At 52.7% G+C, this 11,328-nt stretch overlaps 1 protein-coding gene across 2 annotated transcripts; it reads right to left on the reverse strand.

The window, feature by feature from the left end:
• Positions 1-386: 386 nt before the first annotated feature.
• CLN6 (CLN6 transmembrane ER protein) lies at positions 387-9,527 on the reverse strand. 2 transcript variants are annotated; one of them, XM_054078207.1, is made up of 7 exons: positions 9,372-9,527; positions 7,871-7,985; positions 7,268-7,366; positions 4,915-5,103; positions 4,747-4,802; positions 3,164-3,286; positions 387-1,567 (listed from the first exon to the last, which is right to left on the reverse strand). In XM_054078207.1, exons 1-7 carry the CDS (start codon positions 9,449-9,451, stop codon positions 1,279-1,281), a joined length of 951 nt encoding a protein of 316 aa, XP_053934182.1. In that variant the 5' UTR covers positions 9,452-9,527; the 3' UTR covers positions 387-1,278. The 2 variants fall into 2 exon arrangements, with proteins under 2 accessions (XP_053934182.1, XP_053934183.1); XM_054078208.1 differs by lacking the exon at positions 9,372-9,527 and adding an exon at positions 8,569-8,718.
• Positions 9,528-11,328: the final 1,801 nt, after the last annotated feature.

An 11,328-nucleotide genomic window follows, 5' to 3' on the forward strand; every position in this document is an offset into this window, starting at 1 on the left:
TCTACAAATCCTACCCTGCTCCCTACAAGAAGAGGTGAGCCAGCGGCTCGGCTGGGTGCTCCTGGGTGCGGGATGGGCGATGCTCTGCCTTTCCAGATCTACTGCTGCTTCAAGTACCCCAAAAAAAAACCCAGCAGCTGCACGGGCAGGGGCTGCGTGGAGTGCAGGGGTGTGAAGTACCTGGTGTCAGGCTGTGGTGGAGACCCAAACGCAGGACAAAATATTTAGTGGCCTTAATGACCACTATAGCATGGACCAAACCCTTCCCAGGATGGACACTTCTCTGTTGCAGTGACACATTCAGGGTCCTTAAATCTCATGGGATGAAGATGCTCCCTTCAGAGAACAAAGCTGCTTCAGGAAGCAACGTGAGTCACTCAACTTTTAGCAAATGCTTTTAATCAGTGCGTTTCACTAATGGCTTTTTTCTTCTACCACTTGATTTCCATCACACAGGGCTTTAATACAAGTTCAATAGATGCAAAATATTGCAGGGATGCAGCTGGAGTTGCAGGAGCTCAGCTCTATCACCTGAGGCTGCAGAATTGGTGAGTGGGAGCAGAAGCTGCCGCTGGCATAGATCCCACACGAGCGGGGCTGACGCTGGAGCTCACCCTCTGCCCAACGCTCTTTTTGGGCTGCATTCATGGGGAATTGGCCCTTCCATGTCCAGCCAGGCCCTTCTTGCACCATGTCTCCACTCAGCAGCCAACAGCTTAACCTAGTGCTGGCAGCCAGGACCCCAGGAGGGCTCCCTGGGGATGTGTGGCCACACGGAGCTGCCGTGCAGGGCCAAGGTGGGGCAGCTCAGCCTCTTCCTGGCATGTTTACTCAGCTGGGAGCAGCATGGGAGGAGCAGATAAATCTCTCTGTGCCAAGAAGGCGGGAGCGCTCTGACTTCCCGGCAAACCATCCCAACTACAGGCTCGTAGACTCTCCAGGGCAGCGTGGTGGGATGGGGGTTCACTGTGGTGTGGATCACTGTGGGGTTGGGCTGCCGCACCCCTGCTCTGATACGGGAGTGGTCTGGTGCGCCCCTAATCACCCCAAAAATTCCAGCGTGGAACTACATTGTGGTGCAAAGCCAGGAGAGACATCCCTGCCACGACCCAGGCTGGGAAGTGGCTTCTCCCTCTTGTTAGAACGCCCTCTCCCAAGCTGGGTCCAGGTAACACATAGGCCTTGCGGCTACTCTTGGTCAGGAATTTATTTCAAATACACCTACGTTAGAAAAACTAGATTTTTTTTTTTCTTCATATCACTCTAAAATATCAAAACTTAGAAACTTTCCTTTGCTGCATGGAGGTTGCTCATGTGCAGGGTGTAAAATGCCCACGGCTCAGGGATATAGATCACGCCAGGGTACTTCTTCCTGAGAATTTTGTCATTCCAGAGCCAAACCACCCAGACAGCAATGAGGACCAGTGTGATGATGAAGGAGTAGAAGAGAAAAAGCCCATTGCTGTCCAGGACAAGTCCTTTGCGTTTCTGGTGCATCACTAAAGCCATCATGGCAAAGAAAGTGAAAATGTAGAGGATGAAAATCTGACCCTCCGTCACGAGATACCTACAAAGCAGAAACCGCCGTTAGTGGCCGCTGGGAGAAAGTAAGGAGTGACAGCACCCCCAGTACTTCCAGCCTTACCTGGGGTGAACCACCTCCCCCTTCCCACTGCTCTGCATCCACGCAAACAAAGCGGTGTTGCTTCCAACCGCCAGCTTTGTGACCTGTTTTCATGTTTCTTATCAGTAATATGGCATCTGAGCTCTGGGCTTCAGGAAGGGAATGGGTGGAGAAATGCGTGCCCTGTATGGCATTTCACAGAATCATGGAATGGTTTGGGTTGGAAGGGAGCTCAAAGCCCATCCAGTTCCACCCCCTGCCGTGGACAGGGACACCTCCCACTGGATCAGGTTGCTCCAAGCCCCATCCAACCTGGCCTGGAACACCTCCAGGGATGGGGCAGCCACCACTGCTCTGGGCAACCTGGGCCAGGGCCTCCCCACCCTCACAGGAAAACATTTCTTCCCAAGATCTCATCTCAATCTCCCCTCTTTCAGCTTCAAACCATGCCCCCTCATCCTATCCCTGCACTCCCTGATCAAGAGCCTCTCCCCAGCTTTCCTGGAGCCCCTTTCAGTACTGGAAGCTGCTCTAAGGTCTCCCCGGAGCCTTCTCTTCTCCAGGTGGAACAACCCCAACTCTCTCAGCCTGAGGACTTCAGCTGGGCTGGAGTTTTGAAAGGTGCTGGGCTCAGTTTGTCCGTAGGATGTTTAAATGCAGAACAAAGCCAAACTCTGACTTTGACACATTTAATCCAAAAATCCAGTGCTCCCCCTGTTGAGCTGTGTCTGGCAGTGGCCAATCCCGAGGAGTGGCAGCAGAAGGAATTGCACTCCCTGGCTCTTCCATCGCTAGCACAGGAACTGCAGAGACTCATGCTGATCACTTAAAGGAAGTGCAATGGGGTAACTGGGAACTGACCAAATCATCCTGATGATTCTGACGATCAAAAATTAATTTACTGTATAAAAACAGTCTCAGTGGGGGGCAAAGCCACGGGCAAACGAGAACATCATCTCTGAAGATGAATGCAAAGTTGTTTGGCTGCCATCAGGGAAACCGTTTGGGAAGATGAGGCTAATGAAAATGGGAAATAAATATGACCTCTCTCAAAAGGCGATTTGGCCCCGCAGGGCGAGCCGAGGAGGCAGCGCCTGAGCACCGCACAGGCAGCCTGGGCTCTGTGTAAGATCCCTGAACAACTGGCAAGGGTATCTCCACTGCCACCAACAACCTGAGGCAGATGAGCTGTGGACAGGGGGTGTGCACCCCAAAATTGTCAGCAAACAGCAGCCTTTGAAGTGGGACAGACAACAAGCGCTGTGGGGGTTGGAAACCAGACCTCCAGCAATCCCAATATAACCAACAGTGTGGTTGAAGAAACACCCCAAGCAGGGACAGGATAGCTGAGTGACCCTGAAGTTGTTCCAATAAAGTGGCAGCAAATTTTGACCAGATTTGATTTTCCAGACCTGCAGAGCAGAAGCTGCATCAAGTTCTGTCCTGGAGAAGGGAGAACCCCTGCCCACATGCTGCGGGGCTGCCTGCTGTATTCCCTCTTCATCCCTTGCCCATCCAGAGTAGACAGAAGCCACTTACCAGTAATAAAGGCTGCTGGGCCCCATCAGAAGCAAAGCAGCAACTGGCATCCTGCTCTCCTCTTCAACAGGGGTGAAGCAGCCGGTGAAATAAATAAACAGGATCAAGAAAAATGGGATATACCTGCAAATAGGAAAAAAAAAATTGATTGATGGTGTGACCCTGGAAAGCGTTTAACCCCCAAATCCAGATGCTGCACAGAGGTAATTCCTGTGCTGAGCCCATGAATTAATTTGCTGAAGGAGCAGAAGCAGAGGCCGCCCCGGCCATGCGTGCTCGGGTGGGTGAAGCAGCAGGTAACTGGGGTGCAGGGTTCAGCTTTAGGAGGTCCTGCAGTGCCGGTCGGGACATCACCTCTCTGCCAGCATCACAGTTCTTGCTGCGAGATTACTGCTGCAGCAGAGATTATCGCTGCCTGCTGCAGGGCTGCGTGAGTTCTGGCTGTGCCGAGCGCTCCGGCAGATCATGAGGTTGCTGGGGCTCGGGCAGGAACAGCCCCAGTTTGCTGCGTAGGTCAGACACTGGGTTTGAGTGCTCCATGCAATGATTGCATTAATTATGTTCTGGGGCTCTATGAGAGTGTTTAAGAGGGTTGTGTGGTGTGTTGTGGTGTTGTGCTAAAAGCTGACCAGCAGGAATGCAGTGTTTCAACAACCTCACAGAGCCCTTTTTTTATCCAAAAGAATGGGATTTGCTTGGTTCACAGCGCTCAAGAAACAGAAAATAAACCAGGAAAGCCTGACGGGGGAAGAGATTTCCCCCTACTCTGAGCAATCTCAGGATTATCCAGCAGTGGATAAAGGGCCAGGCAGTCCTTCCTGCATCTTTGATGTGGGCAGAGCAGGACACTGACAGGTCTGCACCAGCGGATGCTGCTCAAGCAGGCAGGAGTGTGAGAGGGGACCCACTGCAGCCTGAATGACTACCAGCACTACCTGCTGCTGGGTCAGCAAGCGCAGCCACGCTGGGTGAAGCTCAATGTTCAGCTGCACCAAGTGTTTCTAAGGTTGGCTTGGGGTGATGGTGCTGAAATTAGACCCTGACCGAGCTTCCTGGATCACTGGGGCCAAATGGTCTCTGTCACTGGGCAGCACTGGTCTGGCTACACAAGTGAGCCTGAGCAGCACTGAACGGGTGCACGGTAAAGGAAGGGTGTGAGCAAAGGGCTAGAGAGGCTGGGCACAGTTGGATTGGTTTGGCCTCAACCTCCAGAGGCGCAAATAGGAGGGTGGTGACAACCAAGGAGTCTGCAGAGCCCTTAGACCTGAGCTGTAACTTATCCCTTCACCCGGCTATTCCATGGAAGGTGGCTGAGAACAGATGAGCAGTTCCTCTGTCCCCTACAGCTGTCAAACATCCACCACATCCTAGAAACACCACCAGGACAGAGACAAAACTAGGGGGAACGGGCAGTCTTCCAAGGGAGAGATCCACTGTAACACACCGGCTACGAGAACGTTGTCCTCAGCCAGCTCTCATCAGCTGCAATGTGGTTTTTTCACATGTTAAGCTACAATCAGATCAAATCTGCCCATCCTTGTATTACGTTCTGAGCCCGCTAGATAAGACACTAAATTGCTTACCACATCGAATGACCTAAATATTCATCGTAGTAGTACAGCAGCTCAAAGGAATCAATCTGTAATGCAACGAAGAGAGATTTAAAAGGGCACAGAGAACAGGATGTTATTAAATAAGAAAAAGCAATTAATTTCTTTTTGAAGTGCTTGTATAAAACACAGCCTCTTTACCAGGGTCTCTGGCTTCAGGTTCTTGATTATGGGATTCTCTCTTACAGACAAATGGTGCTGGTAGCCACTGAAAATCAGGCGGTGGTTTACGGAGTCTCCGACCAAGTGGATGCTGGCTCCCATGACAAACATGATGATGCTGACGTAGACCATTGATCTCGGTAAGGTCTTGGGGGATCTCTCGATGAGCTAAAACCACAGGGAGGTGTTGAACAGTGAGGAGGGACAGCACAATGTTGTGATAAGTCCTGCCCTCTCTGACTTTTTGGTGCTTTGCAAAAGTCATCAAAAAACCCAAGCAAGAGGCCTGCAGAAAGCGTGAGCTGTGCCTGTGACAGCCAGCACCCTACTGGGGAAACACAGTCCTCCCCCAGTGGAAACCAGAAGAAGCTTCCTGGATTGGAGCTGCTTTCCCTAAACACATCTCGGACACATTTCCACCAGCCGATGTGGTGTCCAGGCCTGACTATGCGTGTTATCCCTGCCTGCAACTATAAAACCACATTTTTTGCCCTCGTTAAACCTTTCTGCAAAACAGCACCTTTCACCTGCGCCAGTGCTTAAACCAAATCCCTGATCCAGTACACAGGACTCAAAACAATTTCTTCCCCAGGTGATCCCAGCCGATGGATGAGACCCCAAGAGGCAGGTGCTGCCTCTCGCCGCTCTGCTGCGGGGCTCTGCAGGGCTGGCTGTGCCATCCAGTGGCGGAAGAGCCTCCGGCAGCGCCCACGCTGGGCACCTCACTCCCCTGCTCCTTCGTAATTCTCTGCTAGAAGATTTTCAAAGGACTCTTGTTGAACTGTTTGGGTTTTTTCTCTTCCTAATGAAATTGGACCCACCTCTCTCAGAATCTGCTCTTGAAGAGGAAGCTGGATTTAAACCCGTATCGAGGACTATCTAATTACCAGCAAAACCAGTTGAGGCAGTGGTTTGAACAGCAGCTTTAGTGATGAGCTCCCCTTGTACTATCACCCAGTCTGGGTGGAGGAGCCCGGTGTCACTCAGAGCCTGGGACCAGCTCCCGCAAGCCCGGCTGGGGACAAGGAGCAGCAGCTTCTCTCTGGAAAGGAGCTCCCCACTCAGCTTGCAAAGCAGGGAAGACCTCAAAAGATGTAAATCCCAGCTCCAGCGGTTCAGGGTTTGGAGGAGATGCCAAGCTGGCCTCAGGAAGCGTGGGCCAGGAGGGACATCAGCCCAGCCCAAGGATCAGTCGAGGCCACCTTCGCTTCCTATCTCCCTGATGCTAAATCAGCTTTGCAGCTCTCCATAAACACTGAAAAGCTCTTTATTTGTATTTAATTTTGAGGCTTAACTTTCCCTTTCTCTGTAATGGCTGTATGAACGTCAGAGGAGTCAGAGAGGACAAGAAGAGCAAAAAATCCAGGAAAGCTCTTGTCAGATCAAGAAGGATGGTGGGACATGTCCTTCGAGGCGACACGCAACAACAGAAATGCACCCTGAATAACAAATGGTTTTTTTCTGTGGACCAACCCTTCACGCTGTGCTGCCAGGAAGTCCAAGATGGCAAATTTTAACCTGATGAGCACCCAGCCTGAAGAAATCAGCTGTCAGACTGTGATGCGTCAGATCAAGCTTTAGAGCTTTCACATCCCTCAAAGGACCAGATCCTGAATATTCCTTTTTGGCCGCACCAGCATTTAAAATCTCCCAGACTCGGGAGAGGGAGAATCATTTACATCTTGGGACATAATTCAATTTCTAGCTAATGAAGGTTAAAATATATTTATAATTGCTTTCTCATATCTTCTGGCTGCAAAGTATTTAATAGAAGATTTCTAATGATATGACAGTCTTTAACCTCATAAATGGTTTACACGATCCAGCAACTTGCAGCTGAAACGAGACAAATTCAAGCCAAAGATACAATTCTAATGTTGAAAAGCAAGTGTAGTTAAGCACTGAACAATTTAGAAATCCAACAATTTAGATAATCTACTGTGGTTCCAGCTGTCTCATAAGGTCTTTTAAGTCATGGACAGATGTTGTCTTTAAAGGACACTTTGGCTCAGCCAGGGAGAAGGGCTCTGACTCCTCCCAAATCTGGAGATCCCAGGGGAAGCGATTTGCTTTCTATACGCAAGAAATGAAGTTGTGTTAAGATGGTCACTGCTTTGCTCTTTAAAAGATGCCATCATAACCTTTTTCTGGAGTGGGAAATCCCTAAGAGGTGGAAGGGCCAGCTCACCTGCAGGAGTTCGAAAGGGACCAACCTTTGTTCAACAAGTTCCTAAGAAACCTCTAGCTTTTACAAAACTGCATTGTTTGCCCTGTAATTGCAACTGGTATTTATCATTAAAATAAAATGTAATACCTGCACCTTCAGGTTTACCTTTAGCAGAAGAAACGGTGTGATAACGTTGTAAGCCATGTGGAAATAATCTCCAGCACTCGGTTTGTTGAGAGGAAACCACTCCAAAGGTAGGATTATCTGAGGAGGAAAAAGAGCACATCAGTGCATTCTCACCACCCAGCTCACAATTACAGCCTGACACTGGCTGGGAGACAGGAAGAGAGAAAATCTTCGCTTGGGACCGTCACTGCTTGCTCATCTTCATGAAGCGGTTAGTAACGAGGCTGGGCTGCTCTAAGCGTCCCTAAAAGCGCAACCTGGAAGCGGGTGCTAAAGGCACAGTGTATTTACATCTCAGACATTCACTCCTGGTAATGTTCCTTATGAAAATGTAAAGCTATGGGACAGATGACATGGAACAAGCTTCCCAGTTACCTTCCCCGCACCGGCAGCAATACGCTTGGTACCAGTTCCTCACACCAGTACGTGGCAGTGGTCCTCGTCTCCAGGACATCTCCTCAAGGGCATCCCTTTGGTGCAGGGAACAGCCCACATGTCTAAAGGGGACCACCACGGCTCTGCCCCCTGCCCTCCATCCTAAATAAGTCAGCAAAACAGCGGACCTGCCTCTGCCACACTCACCATCGCGATGGGACGCCCAAAGTCCAGCACCCAGTTCTGCAGAGTGAAGTAGAACCACAGATCAAAATGAAAAGGGGAGGTCTTGAAAGTGTCCTCGTTCTTGACCGCTCCATGCCTAGAGAGATGACAGAAGTGACAGTGTCAGCCTTAAGTCACATAACGGGTTTCTGAGGAGGCAAGGAGGGGTTCTCCAGGTCTGCGTCCCCCCACAAAAACCTGTGCTTCCCTGGCTGCTGGCACATCTCCGGACTTTGGGATCTGTGGAATAACAACGAAGTTGAGAGACCAAAGAGAGGAGGAGACAGTACAGAAAGGCGAAGCGTCATGGAATCTCAGAATGGTTGAGGTTGGAAAGGCCCTCTGTAGCTCACCCAGTCCAATCCCCCGCTGACACAGGGTCACCCAGAGCAGACGGCACAGGAATGTGTCCAGGTGGGTTTGAACGTCTGCAGAGGAGAAGACTCCACACCCTCCCTGGGCAGCCCCTTCCAGTGCTCCGTCACCCTCACAGGAGAGAAGTAAAGCATAAAGACTGGCACATCCCGGTAAGAGAGCTCTCCCTGGCTGAGAAGTGAGCACCAAAGCAGGGTGAAAAGCTTAAGTGCTGAATCAAGTGCACCTATTTTTAAATTTTGCACAACAAAGCAAAATTCGCCTCCCACTGGCACTCCTGCTGAAGGCTAAAACTGCACCGATACCTGGTGGTACTCCAGCACAGGGATGCTCTGGGTACAGCATCACCTTCAGCTTCCCCTCCAAAGATCATCCTCCTCTGCCTCTGCAGAGCAAGGGCGGATCCAGCCCTGCTGAAGTTTTTTCCATCAAATAACGCTCCAGCATCACTGAAACTTCACCTTCCGACAGGAAAAGCAGATCGATTGCTCTCCCATGGTGCCAAGACCAGAATGCCAAGACCAGCTGGATCCGCCACAAGCTTGTGCTACCTGAGCCTGTGCTCCAAACCTGATGGGAAGAGGGAAGAGGATGGTGGTACCCGGACAAGTTGGGATGCCCTGGGAGAGCTTTGGCTCCTTGGAAGAGGCAGTCAAACTGTGGACTGACCGGGGTGAGCCAGGGTGCTGTAGACCAGGCTGGGTGCTGCAGCCGAGCAGGGGAACCCTACACAGGGCTGGGGACCTTTTGGGGTACCCTGGAACGGGGCGGTGGTGCCTCGCAAGTTGGGATGCCCTGGATGGGCTGGGAGAGCTGTGGCTCCTTGGAGGAGGGGGTCAAACCCTGGACGAGCTGGGGTGAGCCAGGGTGCTGCAGCCGAGCAGGGGAACCCGACACAGGGCTGGGGACCCTCCGGGGTTGCTGGGCGAGCTGGGGTGCCCTGGATGGGCCGGGAGAGCTGCAGAGCCCTGCAAGAGGCGTGATAACCTGGGTGCCCTGGACCCAGGCGGGGCTGGGGACCCTCCGGGACGCCGGGGAGGGATGCGGGGATGGGGCGGGGGGATCCCGGGGAAGGGGCCGCCCCGCCCGCCCCGGCCCCGCCGCTCACCTGCCCGGGTGCAGCGGCCCCGCGGGCGCGGGGGACCCCGGGCTGCCCGGGAACGGCCGCCGCCGCGCCGCGCCCTGCATCCCGCCCGCCGACAGCGGCGGCTGCGCCGCACCGCCCCGAGGCCACGGGGCGGGACCCGGCGGGCTGCGAGCCGGCAGCGCGGAACGGCTCGGCACGGCTGGGCTGGGTTAGGCTTGTCTCGGCTTTGCAAGGCTGGGCTGGGCTCTGCACGGCTTAGCTCAGCTCTGTACGGCTCTGCTGAGCTGTCCTTGGCCCTGCACAGCTCTTCTGTGCATCTCAGCTCAGCTCAGCCCAACTTGGTTCGGTTCAGCCCAGCCTGGCTCAGCTCAGCTCAGCCTGGCCAGGCTCAGCTAGGCTCGGTCCTTGGCAACTTGGTTTGTCCCGGCTCCGTTTGGTTCAGTCCAGCTTGGTTTGGTTTGTCCTGACTTGGCTCAGCTTGGTTTCGCTCAGCGTGGCGTGTTCTGGCTTGGTTTAGCTCTCCTCATGCAAAAGCCAAGCAGCTGCTTCCCTTTGGCTCCCCTCTCCAAAGCCGGAGCGGGTGATCTTTCCTGGTTTTTTTAGAGAGGTAAAGAAGGCATCTGGTGTTTTAAATCCTCAGTTGCTCTGCAGGCAAAACGCTCTTGGCCCTGAGGTGCAGCCACATCTCCATCTGAGCCCTCTCCTGGCCAGGAGATTCCGAGGTGGGAAGGATGACATGGAAAATAGAACCCATCCCATGCAATCCGTGTATTGTATTGAGCCCAAGGTTTAATGGAAATGGAGCTCTGCTGCGGATTTGGCCAATCCCCACAAGCAGATCCCTACATGTGGCAGGTCCTGCCTCCACTGCCTGGGAACGACACAACTTGTCTTCCGCACCTGCTTGGTGCAGAGCACATGGACATTGTCACTCCAGTAAGTTGGGAGACACGAAAGCCGTGCTCTGTTCCCTCTCCCCTGTTTTGCCTGGATAGGCACCATCAGGTTGAGATGATTCACAGGCAGCAAAATTGGGAAGCAGGAAAGGATTTGCACCCCATGGGACTTGTTTAGGATCTAAATTGGCAGATGCATCTGTATTAAGAGTCACACAGAGCTCCTCACATGGAGAACAGCCTGAGACGTGCAGCCGGTCAGGGAAACGGGCATTTAATTGACCACGGGGTTTGACAGGCTGACATCCCTCAGCACCTCACCTGCTGCTGGGCAGCTCGAGGATGCTGACGCTGAGCCCTCCTGGCTCTGGTTCACTTGGGTTGGCCTGGTTTGGTTGGGTTAGATCTGGTTCAGGTGGATTAGGTTTGGTTCCAACCTACTTGGGTTGGGTTGAGTTGGGCTGGTTTGGTTAGGTTGCTGCTGGTTCAGTTGGGTTGGGTTCATTTGGGCTGGGTTGGGTTAGGTGTGGTTCAGCTGGTTTGGGTTGGTTGGATTGAGATGGGTTGGGTTGCGTTGGACTGGGTTCAGTTGGGCTGGATTGGGTTGGTTGGATTGAGTCACCATTACCAGGCTCACTGTGCACATAAGAGTTGTGGTGCAGACTATGGAATTTGAGAAATTCCATAGCTGGACACATGGAATTTGAGAAAGCTCCAGGAAGCTGCAGAACAGAGACCTCGGTCTCTCTCCTCAGTGGTGCTGTCAGGAGGGATGGTGGCAGCATCTGCTCTTCCTCATGGACCCCCTCTGCGCCGTTCATGCTGGAACACAAGCGGCACCCACAGCTTCTGTTGGAAAAAAACATCCTTGGAAAGTGGAGGAGGTGGCTGAGGTAATGGAGACAGGTTCCACTTAAACTTACCATGAACCCTGCTTGTCGCACTGTGCCTTACATGCATCCGTGGCTGTTAAAAGCTGATCCTCCTTGACTGGACACCACAGAGCTGACCGCAGCCTGACTCGCTTCCCTCTCGCCTCTCGGGGGCTCCATTTGGCAATGCCAGCCACGCAGCCAGGCCAC

Source organism: Cuculus canorus, chromosome 12 (genome assembly GCF_017976375.1).
Source record: "Cuculus canorus isolate bCucCan1 chromosome 12, bCucCan1.pri, whole genome shotgun sequence".
In the NCBI taxonomy this organism is placed as follows: Eukaryota; Metazoa; Chordata; class Aves; order Cuculiformes; family Cuculidae; genus Cuculus; species Cuculus canorus.